Source organism: Corapipo altera, unplaced genomic scaffold (assembly GCF_003945725.1).
Source record: "Corapipo altera isolate COAL_440 unplaced genomic scaffold, ASM394572v1 46, whole genome shotgun sequence".
Classification (NCBI taxonomy): Eukaryota; Metazoa; Chordata; class Aves; order Passeriformes; family Pipridae; genus Corapipo; species Corapipo altera.
Genome location: NW_020884883.1, coordinates 6,988,593 through 7,010,153, shown reverse-complemented (window position 1 = coordinate 7,010,153; position 21,561 = coordinate 6,988,593). Strand labels below are relative to the sequence as shown.

Here is a 21,561-nt window from a genome sequence, read left to right as displayed (position 1 = left end):
GGCTAAAGTTTGTTTATACAACTACTTTAGTAAGAACCATAGGACACACAAAGCAAAAGCTCTCAGGAGATGTGTTTTTGCACTATCATAAGTTAAAGCCAGATACATGAATGCCAAGACAAATCTCATACTCAAGTGGTGTCAGATACTAGGTTGAATCATAATTTCCAGAGTGCAGAATCTGGATAGCAAAGGCTTCCTTGTATAAAACAGTCTTACCTCTAATTATCAAAATCAACAAAAGTTTTCATCAGTTTCACTATATCCTGCATAAAATAACTCTTGGTATAGATGCAGGGCTAACTGGCAAGTTAGCACAAAACAGCACAAAAATCTTTTATCAGAAACTTCCTAGTTGATCTCCATTAAAAAAAAAAAAAAAAAGAAGAAAGGTGCTTTGTAGATGTGGATGCACTGTGCTTGTAGGCTGATAGTGTCAATTCCTAGCACTACCCCATACATGTGTGAGTACACAATACAAATGTGGGTAGAGCCCCTCCCAAATCTTAATTCGTGAAGCCTAGCCATGATGACCTGACACAATACCATTTCTACAGTCACATCTCCATTAGTACCACTATGACTAGCAGAATGCTAGAACTATCGCAAAGTTTTTGTGCTGTGCAATTCTATTGCTTAAATCTTTCCGATTTTATGGGACAGTTACAGCCATGATTTTGACCTGAACTCTCCCATTCAACACCCAGGTACACTTCAGGAGTTATTCTGGGCCTTGGGTCCCTCCTAGCAGAACTTATTACTACAGATGTGGGTCACATCCAGCAACTGAATGATCCTGGACACTATTTACTAGAACATACATGGGCTATAAGCTTGCCACTTAGGAATTCAACTTAAATGTTCTAATTTTAGACAATCGACTGTTACTTAAGAGTTTCTGCAGTGCTTGATTTTCGGATGACAGACAGTTGTGCAGAAACCCAGTCACACAGTTGAAGGTATGGGTGAGAAAATCCTTCTACACTAAGGTAAGTTGAACCTGGCAGAGAGACTGAGAAAGTGCCCAGGAGCTAAATGTTACTAAACTATATGATTACTGCATGTGACTAAGAAATAATCATACTCTTTTAGAGAAAACTACAGTGCAAAACATGGTCTAATTGGAAGCAACAGACTGGTGGAGTTACAGAAGCAAGAAGAAAAGATCACTTTGTTACCAATAGCTGCTCCTAGAATAAGTCAAAACCCCTTGTAGCTTTTATAGACTAATTTCTGCCCAATTAATTGAACAAAATATGTAAATTGATCTTACCCTTATGGAGAAAGATCATTAAGCTCCATGAAAATGAAAGAAGGAATGACTGAGTAGCAGCTATTATGTGACCCTGATTTCTCTAAAATTGTCAAGTATAAAGCATGTAGATGCATATTATTTATGCACTGCATTTTCTTGAAGAAATTGTGCTTGTGCTTTTTCATGGGTAGAGACAAATTGTGAGAAAAACAAAGGCAAAAAGTGAGAAAGAAACTATGGGGACTGAAGGAAAGTCTGCATCCTCAATTGCAATTTAGGCAAAATACAAAGTGCCTGTTGGTGGAGTCAAGAACACTGGAGCCCATTACCACAGTCAGAGTTAACTATGCTCTGTTGTTCAGGAGATTGAGCTTTGCCTTTAACAGTTTTACTTCCGCATGACCAAACTGAGGGGAATACAAGCTTTTCACAGCAACCTCCACCAGATCTAAACCTGTGGTGCAAGAATATACACACTCCTCAGAGAGTCCATCAGTGGACTGCAACAGGAGCTGGACCAAAGACCCAGCTGTGGGTAAAATTAGCTCTAGAGATACGCAGATTCCCTCTTTTAGCTAAACGGGAAGACGGTGAGTCAGAAACCACAGTTATGCCCAGAAGTGCTGCAGGAGGTCTCCAGGCTGTGTTTGCTCTGAAAGACTGAGAGGCAGAGAAGCCCAGAGAATCCTATAAAAGTACTTTTCTTTAGCAGATGTACAGAGCTGAAAAGTCACTATGAAGAATCACAGGAGACACACTCATTTAAAATATCTATTGAAATTACAAATTAAACTCTTCAGTATGATTCAAAGTACAAAACACCACATTAAAAGGCATTCAACAGCTCTTTTATACATCACAGTGTTAGTGGCACAAAATGTACTTACATTTCAAATACATCAACAGAACTATTTTTACACTTATCAAATACATTATTTATACATATGCATGACTCCTTCATGCTTATCCCTATACAAGTTTAAAATACATTATGATAAAATGATCAAGAAAGGTTCAGTTATGGACCACGTACCTGTACCTAATGTTCCTGAAATTCTTATAAGAGATACACAAATCAAAGCAATAATGAAGACCACAGGGCTCTAAACACAAACAGCATGCCTTACTTAGTATAAGTGCATTAGCAACTAAGCGCTGATACAGGCTTTTTTTATGTCCTTAATATCACTTATTAACAACCGTATTCTACTTGTTTTCCTCAGGCTTTCAGATTACGTATGTGAAATGTACAAACTTTGGTTTTTGAAAAAGCAAACCTGCACAAAGCTTTATGCATGCTGCACTTCACTGGGATAATGGCCTGCATTAAATACATTTATTCTTATACAGTAAAAGGCCTACAGATGAAATGCACAGAACTTAATTTTTATCTTACTGGTCAAAATTTATAAAAAAAAAAAAGCACTTCATACTTTTCTGACCTATGAATGTTTTATCCTGTCAGCTCCACAAATGAGGGCTTTTCACTACTTTTGTCAGGAGATCAGATGTAAGCTGAGATTTGATCCAGTCAGCTGTTATTTGGGATTTTGCCTAATTCATAAACCAGAGTATTTGAGGAAAGATCATACTATTTGGTATGTGAGGGAAAGCATCCCAAATTCTTGACATGCTAAAGTCATTAGGAGGAGACTTCAGGATGACTGCCAACATGAATAAAGCTGAAATAATAACATAAAACAACAGTAAGCTTTTATATATAATTCTTCATCCCAAACTCTGGAAGAGCTTCAAAACCAATTAATTTGCCCTCACAGCCCTCTTATGAAGTAGGCAAACACTGGTTCATCCATTAAAAGGACAGTTAAATTGAGATAAAAGGAGATAAGTGACTTGTCCAATGTGGGGGAAAACCCAAAGCTATCATCACTGAAGTTAATGTGGGCTGTGCTCCTGCTCTCTCTCAGGACTGACTTCAGCCCAGCTAATGAATGGCAAGCCTAGGGACATCCAAAGCCTCTAGAGCTGGGACTCAACACTCGCTAGACATGACACCACTTCACCCAGAACATGCAAATGAAGTACTGTCACAAACTCCATTAAAAACAGTATTTAAGAATGGGTCATTCGCTTAGGAGTTGGACTCGATGATTGCTGTGGGTCCCTTCCACCTCAGTATATTCTGTGATTCTGTGTGAATGCAAAATCCTAAATGACAGCATAACCTGTATCAACATAAGCTGTAACATTAAAACACTCTGAATATACCTTGCCACCAAAAGTTGCTACTTTGAAACCAAATAATCAGCACTACAAAAAATAATGACAACAAACAAAAAAATCCCATGCAGATGGAATGACATTTAGCAAACCTGAAAAGACTAGGTATTTGTTAAATATATGTAGGCATATAGTCTATCCCAACAGCCAGGATGTGAAATAAGAGCTGCGTCATAAAAATCTCCAGTAGCAATTCAGGTGCGTTGAGATCAGAGATATACTAACATAGTTTTCCCATTATATATAATGTTACCTGTGAGCATCAATTATAAATTATTATTTAAAAAATATCTGTATTTGGAAAGGACATTTTTCTTTCCTTTTTGTTTTAAATTTGGAAATGCATTAATTTTGACATTGATTATTAACTGGCCACACAATACTCTGGGAAACTCAAGTTTTGCTGTATTGACACATAAAAGCTAAGAAAGGCATAGAGAAAACAAACCTCATCATACCAGGACACTCTAATACTGTTCACAGGGCACTGAACCTCTGCTGTTTACTATGACCCCAGTAGTACCCATATGTGGTCATCAGAGTCACAGCCACATTACAGCAGAATCTCTTAGTGCCCCCAATTAGAAAATTAATAACCCATGAATCTTTAAATCCTGTTGTCCAGGTTTTTCTTCTTCTCCAGTTAAAGAGAATTACAGGGCCATGCAGGTAAGGCCACAGTTCAAGCTTACCTGCTGGAAGCTGTCCTTCTCAGAATCCTTCACAGAAAGTTTTCTGCACAGTGAAACTATGACTCAGGACAACCCAGGTGCTTGCCTTGGGATACCTCTGGGAGATGGACTGAGCTGACACCAGAGTCAGAGGGAGATAAGCACTTCACTGCCTGCTGAACTCAGCAGTGCTTCAGACACCCTTAGGGGTTGGCAAACAGTGATCAAATGCACTACCCAGTCTTCACTACAGATATTTTTTAAGAACAAAGTAATTTTCAATAACAAATTCTCAACTACTAAAAATACTCAGGTAACAAAAGATCTTAACTGCACATTGCCATAAACAATCTGAAGATATCACAAGGAGTTCATATTTGCTGGAAACCAGCTATCCTTTTTCTTCACATTTTAGTGGCTGAACTCATTAAAATCAAGCCAAATAAGTGAACTACAGATAACCTCCAGCTCCTAGAGGTAAAATCTGTGGTTAGACAGAGTTTGAATTTGAATAGCATTAAACCTGGAAGAAGGGGGAGGAAAATAGTTTTATAAAAAGACAGTGGCCCTTTTCAAAACTGCGCCCTACAGTATTTTTATTAACAGACAGACTGTAAAACAAAAGCTAAAGAGCAATTTTTTATGCTTGAGTTTTGAAAACACATTCCCAGTTTGTGACAGCAGACACAAGTAGTTGCATTTAAGGGTCTTAAGACATTTTCAGTGTAAAGTTATTCTGGCTTCAAGATATCCATTCACCTCAGTACATTGCTGACGCACAGAACTAAATGATGATGACAAAAATGCAGTCAGACTTCAGTCCACAAGCCAGTCGAAAGAATGTTTTCCTTCAGTATTACAGATATACACATTGTTTCAGGTGCTTCATATTTCATGGCAAGAAGTTATGAGTCAAATTCTTGTAGGTTTTACAATCAAAGCAAAATGGTTTTCAATAAAATATTTCTAAAGAGAAACCACAATGATGTAGCATGTTGGCTAGCACACTTTACTACCCTGAAAACACAGCACTGAATACTGCAAAACTATCAAGTGATTATTTTTCAAATAAAACCTTATTTTGTTACAGTATTGTTATTAACACAATACACCACATACCATACAAGATTAACTCTGAAATGGGCTAAGTAGTTTAAATGTAAAGTAGAACTTCCACATATATCCCAGGCATTTTATTATTACAGGGATAATTATACAGGGATAACCATGATGTATTTTTATATTTAAAAGGGAAGATTCATTGATAACCCAAGAGTCTGCTAAATATTAAAGTTAGTCCTGTATTTTTAAATAATTGTCCTAAAGACAGAAGCAATATATCCTGAACTTCAAAAATATTTCAATAGCACAGCTATTTACACATTTGGTTTAAATAGGATTATATATATCTATATCTATGTATCTATAAAAAGATTAAGATACCTGGATTAGAAGTTATGTAGCCCTATAAGTGTAGCAGAACCCTAAACAACAGCAAAAAATAACAATTCAGAAAAACACTAGTGGTCCAGTGGTAATCAATACCATCAATGCATTTTTAAAAGAACCTTGATTAGATAGCAGGTTTGTGTCACCACTCAACCTTACAGCTTCATCAATTAATTTTAAAATGTAGCTTTTAATCAAACGAATTTCTTATAAGACTTGACAAAATTTGTGGAAGGCAGCAGGATGAACTTTGTCCCTCTAACCCTCCCCAAATTTCAAGAAAGGCATAGGATGGCCTATATGCACCTTACTAATTTTATTATACTTGGAAGAATAGGTACTAGAAAGGACATTGTGATGGCTTTAACAAAAACAATGTGTAATAAACATAATAAAGTCACACTAAGTTGACTATCTGATTTAAATGATAGGCAACTTAAATATATACAGGAATAAGACACCAAATCTGGAAGCGAACAGATATGCCGAAGTTTATATTTGTATGCTTTTTCACTTGTTTTGCTGATGTCGTTCAGTACAGTTCCCAGTCCACTGGCAGGGCAGCACCAACTTTTTGCATTATTTTTAGCAGTATCACCTCTTGATTTCAGGTAGCTACCCAGGTCCATGGTCTCCCTTTAGCACCAAACTTGCCTTCTGTTACCCTCCTTGTCTATTATCAAGTAATCTATATAACAGTAGTAACAACAGTTCCTGGAACCAAGACTGTGTGTCAATGAAAAGCAGAACGGGGCAAGTAAGGCTACAGTAATGTAAGTGCAAGAGAGAAACATAACAGCACAATAAAATAAAAACACGTGTTATGATGAGTCCAATCTTTTCCCAGTCTAGCTAGGTAGAGGGTCATCATCTCCTTTATTACATTTGCACTTGCAGCACAGAACAAATGGTGTAGCAAGTAGAAGGAAAGGGGAGGCCACCAAAAGTAGAAGACCAAATCCTGCAAAAATTCCTACCACCTGTAAGAAAAAGGGATAACATTGTGTCAGGGATAGCATTGCCTAGATTCTGTGCCTGCTGACACCAGTGTATCATCAGTGTCTGTCAAAAAGACGTCAGCAAACGCCATTGACCTTATCAGAGCCAGGACTCGCTCCAGGTGTACACTGCAGTCAGCTCCTGTGACCAGTAAATGCGAGGGAAAGCAGAACGTTCGTGTTTCATGGCTCCAGTCAGAACCACGCCACGCAACTCGGTTCCATCACAAAGTGTGATGCAGATGGCTATTTGCCTTTTTGAGTTTTCCTATATCTCAAACAACTAATGAAACAAATGACCACTCAAAAGCTTAGAAATTTCAGTCACAGATTAAAAACACTACAGATTATAGGAGGACTTTGCATATGCAATGGCTTTCTGCAGTCAGACCTAAGTTCATCCTGCTGCTTCAGGGGACAAGACCTAACTCTTTCTAAAAGCATTTTTTCATTGACATTTATTAATTGCCCTCTTCCCAGCATGGGAAGAGGACCACAGACTCACCCATCCTGTCAGTGTGCCAAACTAATAACTTCTACAAAGTTGAAATTTGGAAAATTATTTAGAAAAACATTCAAGTTGAGGTTCATTGCCTGAGAAAGTTCATTTGCCATAGGCAGCTGTAAGAGTGATGCTGCAACAATATGGCCACAAATTATTTGAGAAAATAATTTAGATTTATTCACATAAGAGTGCCTGTGAATAATTTTGAATAATGAAGGCAGGAGTGGAATGCTAATTTGCTAGCAAAATCTCACAACAGAAGGTAAAATGAAATTAAGAGTGCAGCATTCATTAAGAATTCTTCTAAGTCAGCGCTAGATACGCCACTCCAATTAGCTGGCAAATATTTAATTGGCCATCGTATAGATGGGACAATCCACCAGCACTTTTGCTGGCCACGGGCAATTTCGCATTTTGATTATCTTGCACATCGTTTTGTCATCACTCCACTCCGGGAATTCCGGCAGAGTGAGAGGGCCAGGTGCCTGCGGGAGATGGCGCTGTGGGACAGCGCTCACCATCCCTGGCTCCGGCACTCCTGGATTCCGGCTGTCCAGGGATATGCAGCTCGAACCTCATTGCCCTAACAATTTTATTTCTTCCCAAGAGCAATTTCTTTTTCAGCTTCAGAGGTGGGCATGTTTCATAACTCTTTTTTTTTTTGTGGCGCTGACAATTGGCTGCAACTTCCATTTACTAATCTTTGCATTATTTCTCACAGATATAAACCAAAGCTAAATTCTCATCTTTAAAAAAACACAAGCTGCAACTATTGTTGTGTTTCTTTTTGGAGTCAGCATGCCCTTGTCTAGCTCTTTGCAGTGCAGGCTGAGTGCAGTGGTCAGACAGAGCCAAGCTAGAAGTAAGCAATTCAATGGACCAGACTGACTACTGGTAATTAAAATTACATATCTATTTACACACCTTCCTTTCAGCCTCAATATGCCATCAAAAAAAATCATCAAGTTTCATTTTGTTTGTTGTATTGGTTTTCTTTTTGTTTGGTTGGGGTTTTGTGGGTTTTTTTTGGGGTGTGCGTGTGTGCTTTTCATTTGTTTATTTTTAAATAAAACTGACTGCTGAGTATTACTTATGTATTTTCTACTTGGTTGTTCGTCTTCTGAAGACATTGCTGCCTTATTTAGCATCAAGTCATTTCCTCTGGCCAAAACCAATATTTTTTTAAACCCACAAACAACAAATCAAAGGCTCACCTCAATTTACTTTGGGTAAATCTAAGAATAAACAACTTAGTCAAAGAAACTTAACATAAGGAAACAATTGCAGTGTTGATTTGGCTTTAGTGGGTTCAGCAGAATTATATCCTGACTGCTAGAGAATGATCACTTCCTTTCTCAACAATGACTTGATCAAACATACTGTGTATTAAACATATTTGCACAAACTGCAGTGGCTTAGAACAGATTCCAACTATCAGATTAATTGCCTCATATTACAGGTGTATCAAGTAAGCTTAATGTACCCATACACTTCCTAAGATACCAATGGCTAAGCCAAGCAAAACCCAGTCCATAGCTCAGTCACTCAGTGGTGCATGTAAAAGGTGAGGTGTGAGACCTTTTTCCTTTTATTTCAGTTTAGCTGTTTGTCCAGACTTGAGGGTTATTCTATAGACTTGGGCCTCATGCTCAAATGGAAAGAAATCTGTACTTCAAGAAAAGTACTTCATCTCAAGTTACGGTAGCTTTTTACAGGCACACAGTTTAGGAAGAGATGACTCAGATACACAGATGTCCCTATATCTCTGAAGTGACTGTACAGGCAGTAGATTGGACCAAATCACGCATTAGCATTTATACTGCATTCCTGCTGAGTCCAGCCACACTGAATCTAGACTACAAGAGCTATTCCCACACTCTTTGCAATAGTCAATTTTAATCTGTATTTGAAACTACTGATAAACTTTCAGGGTTACTTTCTATTCAACCTACATGAATGAGTCAAATGGAGTCCATAGTAAGATACAGACTGTATTCAGGCTAATTCCTTTCTAGCTCTGGATCCGGACCTAAAGATCCCTTGCAAGAAGAGCTTTCCTGTTAATAATATGGTTGGTGGTAACCTACTTTGTCCTCCAGGTTCAGTGAGAACATATCAGGGCTGGCACTAAAGTGGCTCTGCAAATGTACCTTTCCTCGTTCTCAGTGGCTTTTTGTCAAGGAGTGTCCTCTCTTGAAGAACTAATTGTTCCTCTTCAAGCTACTGCCCTCTTTACATCTGCTATGAAAATCAGTTACCATTTAGCACAGAATTTTGCCACAAGGTGTAAAATGAGTAAAGCAAAGACACTATGAAAGCAGTAGACCTATATAGAGCTTTTAAAGATCTGAGCTTTACCTGTGTCCTGTGCCAGATAACAGATGCCCTGGAGTGACCCAGCTTGTTTCGACAAGGTCCTTTGTCATAATGTATAAGGAGGAAATCATCCTACAAAATATTAAATGAGAAGGTAGGCAATAAACAGAAATTCTTCAAGTTACAAAATACCATATCCTAAGAACGTAAAACCAGGAATTGAATAGGAAGATAAAAGCAGGAGGATATGGCCAGGTCTAACCTTTCCAAAGCACTTTTTTTACAGTTATAGATATATAGGCTCTCAAGCTGCATATTTAAATGCTAGCCTGGAGTTTAGCAAGAAGATCCAAGAAGATAAGCTGACTATTGCATACATTTTACATTCACAGAGAAAGAACAAAGGAAAATGAATACTTGTACTGCAAAGTTCCCAAAGTTGATTCCTTTCACTAGTTAAAGAATAGAAGACAATACAGACTTTTGAGATATTATGTCCCTATCAGTTCCATCATCTTCACACAAACCAGTCAAGACAGAAGGCTTAGTACCAAGGGAATGCTGCTTTTTATCTGAGCATGTGAGAAGTCAGTGACTTGAGGACCATTATTAAAGTATTCAAATGGGACAACCACAGGATTTGAGTTGTCAGAGTAGCTTTCGGGAACCTAACTTCCTTTGCTATTGTTAACAATACTGTAAAGTAAAACTGATAACATGGAAACAGATGTTGTATATACTCTGATCCCTGGGCATGAGAACAGTCTGATTTAAAAAAAATAAACAAATGACAGCAACAGCTTATAGACTGATAAATTCCTCGTGTTGGGAGAGTATTGTGTTCTTTTTCCTACGTCAGATCTATTTCTTGTCTCACAGAATACAGTGAATGGTAAACAAATCTGACTGTTATTGACACACCAAATCTAGTTTATCTGCTAAAACTTCCTCAGACTAATAGCATTGCTACATTCATCCCTGTATCTCCTTCAAGAAGGGCACCACTGAAAAATAAGTACTGAAGAAAAAGCAACGCCCCTCCTCCATGTTAGTTGCCATATACAGATTGTAAACAGATTATTCTCATAAAATTTTACTTTTCAATAATTATTTACTGACACACATAGAGCAAATGCTAAAATCACACAGGTCAGACAAGTAAAACAGAGCATATAAATCCTATCAAATTTCCAGCAACAGCTCTGGTGGGTTGTGGTCAAAAGCTAGTGAGCTATTATTTAATTCACTAAAGAGACAGTCACATGGCAAAGCAATGAACTTTTAGGCTTCTGAGAGCCAGAGTGCACGGCATATACTCACATCAAGAGATTCCAGACAGTACCAGCAAAAGGCATGTTTGCAATTCTTACACATCATTTGGGCACAGCCTTCATCTCTTTCAATGTAAACTTTACACTTTGGACAGCGTTTGATTGGAGCGTTGTCATCTTCCATTTTAAAAACTGAACTGTGGGAGAGAGTGAGAAATCAGTAAGATGTGTGGCCGTGTCAGTTTAGAGAAGACTGTCTAAGAACTGTGCTACAAAAGCAAGCCTGCTTTTTTGTTAAAAAAAAGAGAACTTACTAGAGATTCAAGTATTAAACTGAATTTTATTATTCAGATATTTTGGCTATACACTATTTTTGAAACATATCTCTGGAAAAGGTGTTTAATGACTACAATGTCTACATAAAAGTTAGGATACTTTCTTTACCACATTTTCCAACTGTTCTTGTTATCTAGTGATACTAATAGATATTAAACTGTTTTCTCTTGGAATGTAGCAGATGAGCAGCTAGGTCACATCTAAATGTTTTGTACCTCTAGGTCATTTTCCTTTTTTCTCCCTTCTTTCTCAGAAAAGGGAACAATCCCTTGATTGCACAATAAGGTCAGACCATATTCCTTTGGATTGGGCACCAGGGAGAGATTATTTCTCTCTGCCCTCCTTGAGGATCCTCCCTAGGAATTTCCCTCCAAATAAAGAACCATAAGGTTCTGGGGGCACGTCATCCTTCCAGAGTTATCTCTGCCCCTGTTGACACAGTCCTAACAAGTCACTGTTCATGAGTTAGGATCAGTATTGACTCGTCTTGCACAACTGTGCAAAACCACAGGTGTCCCCTCATATAGTGAACAGAACACAGAGGAATGTCAAAACACTGGAAGAACATTTATTTCCCTTGGGGAGCTTTCTACTGTATGCAGGTTTTATGCACACTAATAACTAAAATGTACTTTAAGAAATGACAATTCCTACAGCAACTGCCAGTGGAGATACAAGAATAACTGATGGGTAATCAACAGTTTGCTGGAAAACAGGACTGACACTTGATTGATTGGTTTACCCAACAGCAGGATAAAAGGACATACACTAATTACTTATACTAGGAGCAACTATATTACAGAAAACTGCTTTGCATCCATAAAATGCATATGAAACTCCAAATGCATTGTAGCACAAGTTGCTACCGGCCCATTATGCTCCAAAATAATGAAAAAAAATCAACTTTTACTCAGTGGAGTGAAAAATAAAGCGTGAAATAATTAACTAAGAGTAATAAAAAGACTAAGCAAAAATAGATGACATTTTTTACCTTGCCATGAAATTTACCGAGCTTCAGTTCTTGTAAGCACACACAAAAGCATGTGTATAAGTTAGTATATTTGATCAGGAACTTGTCATGACAGCATCCTAGCTAGTCATCTGTTACAGTAAAGCTTGAAAGAAGACAAGTTAGGAGTAACTAAGTCCAAGGCTGGGTAGAGTTTTATTGATGCCTTGACCTGCAATACAATCTTTGAAAAAGCCCAAACATGAAGTGGCACAACAGCCTTTCTTAGTCAGTGGCTGCAGTATGCCATGGGAAACTGCTTGAAACAAAACTTAAGATCATGGACCAAAAGTGCAGTAGTTAGGATGATTGACAGGGCACCCTAAAAATCACTGTCTGGCATGATGTTACTGACCCGCACATTGTCCAGGAGAGCAGCAGTAACAAGATCTTCTTTCAAGGAAGCTCATGAGCTGCCTGGATGTCATATTTTCCCACTGGGGCAAAAGGCCAAAGGCCCAAGCAGCTCCTTTGTGCTTTGCTAGGAATGGTGGTAAAGAACAAGGTTGCCAAGAGCTATTCAGTTTTGGAATATGGCATTAAAAGAACAGGAACGACTAAGAAAAGGAAACAGCTTTAGAACAAAACATCAGGAAAATGCCTCTTTACTATTCATAATCCGATTTGTTCAATAATTGAGTGTTTAGTTTCTAAATACTTGATCTTTTGCAATACTTTACCTTGTTTCTCCTGGAAGAAAAGAGATTGGCATGTTCTCTTGACAGCCCTGACCTGGATGCCAATTAGATTTGCAAGCAGAGCAGAACTCAATGTCGCACACTTTGCACTGGACCAGTTGTGGGTCCTGTGGGCTTGATTCCTGGAGCTGGCAAACTGCCTGGCAAGTAGAGGATGGACACCAAGTCCGGCATGGATCCAAAAGCACTTCTGCAAAGGGACATAAAAGAACAAAATTCAAAGGCGTATACAAGACTGGCCTTCCACAACAGTGCATTTCAGCTGAGGTTGGCTGGCAGGGCTTTTGAAGACACAAGTTTTCAAAAGGAGACTTTTAATTTATGCTACCCACTTAGACATAAACCTGGTCTGTTTTCCAAACTAAAGACACCAAACTAAAGTGAGCTTCACAAGTCCGAATTAATTGCCCACTTTCATTCACTGAACTAAACCTGTTCTGAGAATGAGATTTTTTTCTTTTCAGATGTACTTCAAATTAAGCACAGCATATACTAGGGAGGTAAAACCCATTAGAAAGTGTTTTTACAGTGCCTTGCCCATTAGGATTCTTATTTCAAGTTGGCCTCTGCCCTAATGTGACAACATGATTAATAATGGCATAAGACTCTCATAGAGTTTCATCTCTTTCTTGAAGGCTCCTTACAGGTAAGTCATTTCACGTTTCAAAGCCCACTGAAGACAATATAAATAATTTACTAAATAAATAAAAAAATAAATTACTTCAGTGGTTTCTAGGCTGGATCCTGCCCTCAGCAAAACCTTAAGTTCTCTATGACCACACCATTCCACATCCAGATAGGCATGCAGTCAGCTTAACACGAACCTTGTTAATGCTTATATCATTACACACTACACATAGAACTGCTTGGTAATTCTGCACCAGATGCCATCCCAGGAGATAATGTTGACTCTGTGAAAGAGGTCAGTCTTCTTCTCCAGCCCCTACAGTACTAGTAGTCAACTTAAACAGCAAAGCTCAAAACAGAAGTCACTCCCTCCCTTAGTTATATAGCAATATAATACATAGCAATTTTCTTTCCTTTGTTTATTGCCAGAGTGCTGTAGTTCTGGGAATCACACAGGCAAGAACAGAAACAACTACTTTTTGGGTTTTGATTTTTTCTTTTTTTGTGATGACAAAACAATTAATGCACAATGCTACTGCATGAACACGTGCAGAGACAGATTCTGATTTATAGGATTGTTCTGGAATGATACCATTCTCACAGCCTTCAATGGGTAGTGTTATATGTGTTACCTCTTTCAAACTGCAGCTTCTTATATCTTTGCATGATTTCTGATGCAACCATGCACTCAATCTGTTGAAGGAAGTAAAACAAAGACAAATTTCCAATTAGGAGCAGCAATAATCTAACTAATTTTAAACAAATGAAGATAAAATATTTGACCTTTGATAAATTATTAAAACAATGTCTTGTCACCAATGGAAGCTATAACATAAAGAGCAAGACACATTTAAACGTCCTGTAAAAAAAAGAAAACACTCCATTTGCAGTAACAGTGTACCTACCTCATTTTCTTGCAGATGACCTCGCTTTGGGCAGGCAGCATCAGGGCAGCTGATTGCTGTTTCTAGACCTTCTTTGATTAACAGTTCCACATACTGTTTTAGGCACTGTAAGACAGCCAAAGACAGAGTTCACTATCCCACCAAGAATAAATCACTCAGTATTTTAACAGCTTTCCTCTGACAATTGGAAGAACTCAAACTTCGCAAAAACAGGTACTATGGTGTCCCTTTTACAGCCATGGGCTTTACAGCTTTTGCCACAGTTATACCTTTAAGCAGAAAACAGTAAAGTTCATTTCCCCATCAAATCACAGAATCACTTGAGTTGGAAAAGACCCCTAAGATCACTGAGTCCAACTGTTAACCAAATAACTCCTCATCAAATTCAAATATGCCGCAAATTAAAAAAATAACAGTAGTGGGAAAAAGGACAAATCGAACAGGGAGCAAAGAGGAAGGGAAAAAATAATAAAACATCATCATGATAAAATTAGACATTCCAAAAATCCTTGTGACTGGAAGCCACAACATAGCTTAGTAAGCAGTAACTCCCAATAACTACTCAAAGACAAACATCTGTCAAGCATATCAGAACACAAAGGGAGTTGTGTATCTTGCCTTCATTGTTCTAGAAAATAACATCTGAACTTCACGGTTAAAGAGATATCTTTTCCATAGGAAGGAAAAATGTGAGAATTAGGACTCCCCAAAGAACTACAGTTTCCATGGGGACTGAATAATAAATATTGGTAATACTAATACTTTTCTCCCCTAGCAACCACAGTGTTTTACCTAAGTCATAACTGAAAATGTAGCCTCTGACACAGCAGCGTGCAGCGCGGCTGTCAACAAAACAGATAAAAAAAAGGCGTATTTTTGACCAAGGGCAAATTAAGACCAAACCTTGTTATTCTTGAAGAGCAACAACCCCCTTCCACCTCCACCCTTCCCACATGAAGGTGAGAACTAATGCATAAGTGTCTGCTGGGAAGGCAAGGGAATGATAGAGAGAGACTCTTCTCTCTACAACTTCCACCAGCCCAACATTACACAGAAAGAGTAAACCAGGGTCTGCTTCTCAGCAGGTCAGTCACCCCACGGTGTTCTCTCCCTGCTTGTGAGCTCAGTTGGCAGTGGTAAATCAACTACAGGAGTCCCCTAACTCCCTGTTACCAGATGTTTGAATAAAGAGAAAGGCTAGACCAACAGCAGAGTGAAATGAAGATATGAAACAAGCTCAGCATCCAGCTGTGTAGGAGGCAAAAACAATTACATACTCTGCCGCAAACTGGCAAAACAGGGACTTCAGTTAGCATTTCCACAAAACACTTGCAAAACGTATGCAGCTGCTGACTCACCACCAGCCTAGGAAGGCAAAGGGTCGCACTGACCTTGCCAAGGCTGGCGTACCTAACTGCACATCAGAGCACAAAACTGTTTCTTCCTTCTAGCCACGCCATCAATGAGCACCTTTTAGCCTAACTCTCAAGCATGCAGCTTGTAGCTGTTAAGGTCCAGACTTTGAGCCTATTCTTCTCTTCTGCCTCTTGATTTGTCTATTCAGTTCCTTTCAGAGACCTGTATTAACACAACATTCTCAGTTTTAGAGCTCACAGCTTGATTGCAGCAAAAACTTCACTTCCTGCCCACGCAGTCTTTGCTGCTCTGGTCCACAGCTTTTCTGGTAGCAACATGCCACCACCTTGATAGCACAACAAATAATTTCTGTTACAATCCCCTTTCCTTGTGTTTCCTACTCAGTAGAGAAAACAGGTCTATTTTTTGAAAAAGAAAGGAGACAGAAAACTGACACCTTAAAAATTTTTAATTGGGTAGAGAAATCCGTATGTGACAGACTGTAGTTTATGTCTTTCAATAGGGACTTAATAAGGACAACTGTTCACTTAGTAAATGTTTGATTTGCATGTTTCCAAGCCTTCATTTTAAGCTCTTCAAGGCAGCTGGTGGAGCAGTTGAAGAGAACCACGGGCAGCAACCACCACAGGCTGAGCTCTGCAAGACCCAGATCCCAGGTTGTGTGCCTTGACAAACTGTAATTTCAGCTGTAGTGGGGTATTAGTGCTGCTATAATGACCCTGCTGGCTTTTCCCTTTCCTCTCCATTTGCAGACGCCAAGTGTGGATTAAAATGAAAATGCATACATTTTTAATGCCAGCACTTAGCACTTATAGAAAGTACTTTTTGAGCTGAATGAGCTTTGCAATCATTAATCATTAATGTGGCTAATTCTCCTCCTCAACCTGTTTGGGACCACTGCCAAAGCCTATTCAATTTGCTTCTCTTTCTTCACTTACATCTTCCAAGAAATGACACAGTTCATCCCTGTCACGAGCAGTGTCCACAGTCTTCCCCTTCCCCTGATGTGGTACTGGTCCCTGCCTCCTCAACATCAACACAGCCAAGAGCACTTCTCATGCTTCACCCTCTGGGAACTGTCTTAAGGTCACAAAATCTTGCTGTAAAATAGGCAGAGGATAAAACACTCTGTCCACTCAAGACTTCCTCACTCCAGAGATTTTTTTAAGTGGAGAAAGAGTAACCCACAGTAGTTGAAAGAGAAGCCGATGCAACACCTGCCACTTTACCAGAAATCCTCAAACAACACTAGGATTAGTACTCAATTATATAGTATGAAAAGTTCACTGCAAAACAATTACAAAAGGGTGACAAATAAATTGTTGCTCATTTTCTATGTAACTTGTAGTTGACTCCATGCTGGAAGAAAATATCTTCATAGCCTTTCCAGTAAGGCAATAAAGTACTGTACAGCATGAAGAAAAATGTGAGAGTGTAAGTAATTAAATAACTAAATATTATTTAAGTAAATCACACTTGAAGGTACTCTAAACCTTTCAAAAACTGATTTTTTTTATTTGCATTTCTACTTCATGCATAACAATCTCTAGCCAGGTTATTCTGGTTTATGCTGCAGTTGTAACAAGCAAAGAGGTATCTGGAGTAGCTTAGATTTCTATCCAGCATGCATTCTCTCAGCATATCAAACAATTCAGGAGACGAAAACAGTTATTATATGGTGGCACCCCAGGACACTGCTAATGTTGTTTGGGTTCCTTAAGGATACAGATCTATTTTTTATCTATTTATTATCTATATTTTTTATTTATTATCTATAACATCTTCTATAACATTTCATTTTACAATGTCATGAATGTTAGACAGACAATGAAAACTGCCATTTAACTCTGGCAATTTCCCATAGACAAAGAAAAGTAAAGCACTGCACAACACGTGTTACATATAAACTATATACAGGCTACATACACCATATATATATTATATATATATAACCTATAAATAAAACTTTTTATAAAAATTATGTAAAGTACAGGTCAAGATGCATCCAGTGCCCCAGATGCTGCTAAGATCAGTCAGAAGAGAGTGGTTAGCTCCCCTGAGCATCACCCCTGTATTTTTCCCTGTGCATTCCTGTTCTGTCCTCTATCCATCACTGTTGCCCTTTCTGGTATGTGGATAACTTTCACTTGGTAATTCAAGAATTCTATTGTCACTTGCTGTCCCCAAGCCAAAGGGCAGGAGCACAACCACTTTTGAGGAGTTTTGACCCAGATCCGTTCTTACCTCACAAAGGTAAACTGACAGCCCAACTCAGCAGCAGTTTTACTATAAGCTGCCTATATAAGTTGGGAATATTTTTGGTTTTGCCTCAGAGACAGATGGCTAGTAAAGGAATGATTTCCTTTCTGAAGCTGCCAAACACAGTTTAGTATTTAAAGCTCTGCAAGACGTGCTGTATTTCTAACCTTTGTAGATCAAGGATTGCATCACACAGAAAGGTATGTTCAGTGACCACTACATGCTGCTGTTTTAGAGCATATCTTTTTGTCTAATGCTACGAAGATCAAAATATCCTACGAGAATCAAAATGGTTATTTTTTGCCTAATTTCCAAACCATAACACAGTCTTGCTCTGTTGCACTTAGCTCTAACAAACCTGCACAGGCCACAGCAAAATTTATATATATAAAGAATTAAAATTTCTGGCTTTCAATTTTTTTTTTCAGAAGAATTCCAGGAACAATCATGTTTACTTCTGATGATGGTGCTTTGACTTTTTTCTCCTGACATCGAAACTCAAATAAATCCCATCCTAATTCCTAAGAAGGAATCTGGCTTTTATTATTTCCACGTGGGGCAACACTTATCTACCATCTACTTTGACACAAAAAAAAAAAAGTATTCACTTGGTGCCTAAAGGTCATTTTACAATAAATGTATATAATTAAAAACACTTAAAGATGTTTATGGAAAGTCATAACAAATTTACTTTTAAGAACACATTATTGCTACTATTGCAGCAAATGAGAAATGGTTTTTCAAGATGTCATCTTTAATTTGCAAGTTAGGTGGGCAAAAATATTATCCTGTATTATTTTCTTAACAGCTGCTAGGTGGATTTGGTCAGAATGCAGACTTCTGACTACGTTAATGCTGCAGATTCAAGTGCCAAGTCATATGGGAAATTTTATAAATAAGTCAATGGATTTGGAAAAGCCAAAAAAGCATGACAGGATTGCAGAGCCAAGTATATCATCATATCATTTGATTTATTTCTTAAAACTTCAAATGTATTTTAGTGCTGGCACTAGGCCACAGTCATTCCCAAATAAAATGTGCACTACATGCAGGATCATCACATGCTGGTGTTGATAAAACATTTTTAAAAAGTCACACATACAGAGATAAAACTGAAAGGAGAAAAAAATGGAGAAATAAAAAGAAGAAATGCAGCTTTTACCAACTTCTAAAAAGAAAAGGAAAATAGTTTTTTTACAATACATTTGGTAATGGTAAATATTGAAGATAAGCAAAGGAAGTTGCTACTGTACACAAAGATTAACCTGGTAAATAACCCCACGCTTTGGGTAGACAACAACTAACAGTTTGCACTGCACTGCACTTCAGGAACACAAGGAAGGACTGACATGCATTTTTAACAAGGGAGATTTCTTTAAAGTTCAAACTGATCAAGAAAATGTTTTCAAGTAGGATGATTATTAGTATGTAGACTAAGTTGCTAGTCTAAAATTCTGTATCAAACCAGTATTAAGTGAACTTCTAAAAATATACATACATATATACACACACATATATAAATAAACTCGCATTCAACCATGTGAAGAACCAGAAAATGCCAGCTGGTATTTTGTGATTCATATTACAAGTGACATCAGACTAGGTGAATGTAAAGACACCTTTGAGCCCTACATTCTAGGAAAGAATATGAAGAATATGAAGGGATACTGAGTGAGTGGCACTTACTTAGTAGTGTCTTTTAGCTACAGATGTACAGTTTGGTTCTATGGGTCATTTTTGAGCTAATAGGACACTAAGCCAAAGCTTAAAAATTCATGTGATGAGGATACACAGATGAACAAAATTACCACAACAACTGCTTTTGATAGTATTTTGTAATACTTTTATGCTCTGCATACCAGGAGTTTTTCTTTACATTACCTTAAAATGACTACCCAGAAGGTGATATCTTCTCTTGCCATAAGGCAGTGCAATACCAGTTATTCCACCGCTCTGAGCTAATTCCACTAAGCCAATTCTGCAGTCAGTCTGGTGAATGGGTGTTTATACCAGTAGACATATTGCCTGTAAAGGTTTCAGGTAATGAGATGTAATGCCCTATTTTAGCTTCAGATTAGGATAGTACATAGTGATGCAGTGTGTGATACTCAATGGGGTTGGGGGTGAGAGTGTGTAAGAGTGAGTGAATTTCTGTAACTACAAAACAAAAAAATCAGATCAATTTGGGTGTCCATGTCTCAGGTGAAGACTAATACAGTTTGTTACTGACATACAGGGTAACTGACACCCCCACCTCATCTCCTCTGCCTGTTCTTCCTAAAGAGCCTGTATGCTTCCACTACAGCACTCCAGTCACAGGAATCATCTTATTTTAAGCTTGATGTTTCATAGAAAAAGAAAACGACTTTCTGACAGATTTCCGTGGAAGAAAACATGTGAGAGAAAAGAAAAGGTAGATTTCTTGGAGAGCTTTTAAGCTTCTTTCAAACTTACTACATGGCCTCTTTGTGTTAAGTACTTACAATCCTGTCTCAAACCTATTGTTGTTTAATAACAGGTTCAACTTGGAATCACTCCTGTGTTGCTGCTCCAGTGTGTGCAATTCTCTACATCAGATCTCCAATCTAGCTTTTTAATATCACCCTAATCCTACTCAGTTGACAAGTGATTTATGAGAAAATATCTACAACCACAATCAGAGATCTGTTTGAAGCATATGCATGACTGTGGGAGTGATTTTTTCCTCTATTAGATAATCTGTCCACTATACTGACCAAATCCACAAGCACAAGCTATATCCAACTCCACAAACCACCTAGACCAGAGACAGATGTACACTAGAGATGTTTAATATTTGCAGTAATACTTTGAACTTAAAGAATTTCCATTTCTATAGACATCTTCTCACAGACAATACTCTACTATCAAAGAAATCTTCACTATTAAAATTCCAATTTTTATTAACCCTGCAGCTGATTCATCATCCTTAAGAATAAATCACAGGAAGAAACAGTCACTTATCTTGACATGCAGTACTTCAAATCTACCAATCTGAAAGCAGTAACAGAGAACAGTCTAACATGTTTATTCTTTATATCCTTTGTTTTGTTACAGAGACAAAAGTTCTGCTACACAAGCACACCAAACCCTGACTCCCAGAAAAGCACCTGCAAGGTGATCCAGAGCTCTGCAACAGGAAAATATTTAGTGCCCTGTGCTGTGAACAAGAATGTACACATCAAGAGACCTTGGTCAGGACCAGATATAGGTAATATCACAGCTGATAAATGTTTTACCCCAAGTGGTAAACAATTTGAAAAACCTGTTTGACAGGCTTCTTGCCTCTGCCTGCCCAATACTTGGACTTTTTTTAAAAGACACCTTTTTGTTCAAAATTGCCAAGGGTAAATGCCTCTTTCTCCCATCACGCTGTCAATTTTTAAAGACTGCACCAACTGTTCTGTAGCTCTGTTACAGACTATATTGTTAGTCTAAATGCAATCACATCATCTTGCCTGTGGATGATGGCCAAACAGGATGATGGTTGGCAAAGATAAACAACCTATGTGCTTCCATGTCTGAGGACAAACCATCTGAACATCCTTTCCTGAGCTGTAAAAATTTTCTTGTTCAGAAATCCCTGTGCTCCCATCCACAGTGCAGTCTCAGGATGGGAATTGGCC

The 21,561-nt window shown here is 38.1% G+C and overlaps 1 protein-coding gene across 7 annotated transcripts in view; it reads right to left on the bottom strand.

The window, feature by feature from the left end:
* Positions 1 to 3,644: 3,644 nt before the first annotated feature.
* The window catches only part of RNF144A (ring finger protein 144A), a 63,370-nt gene continuing 45,453 nt past the window's right edge, over positions 3,645 to 21,561 (bottom strand). For all 7 annotated transcript variants that reach the window (XM_027641053.1, XM_027641047.1, XM_027641046.1 and 4 more), the window contains 6 exons: positions 14,282 to 14,386; positions 14,009 to 14,069; positions 12,732 to 12,939; positions 10,756 to 10,903; positions 9,478 to 9,567; positions 3,645 to 6,596 (listed from right to left, as the gene is read on the bottom strand). In XM_027641053.1, the coding sequence (XP_027496854.1) occupies positions 6,465 to 6,596; positions 9,478 to 9,567; positions 10,756 to 10,903; positions 12,732 to 12,939; positions 14,009 to 14,069; positions 14,282 to 14,386 (744 nt within the window). In that variant the 3' untranslated portion in view covers positions 3,645 to 6,464. The remainder of the gene's footprint in view (positions 6,597 to 9,477; positions 9,568 to 10,755; positions 10,904 to 12,731; positions 12,940 to 14,008; positions 14,070 to 14,281; positions 14,387 to 21,561) is intronic.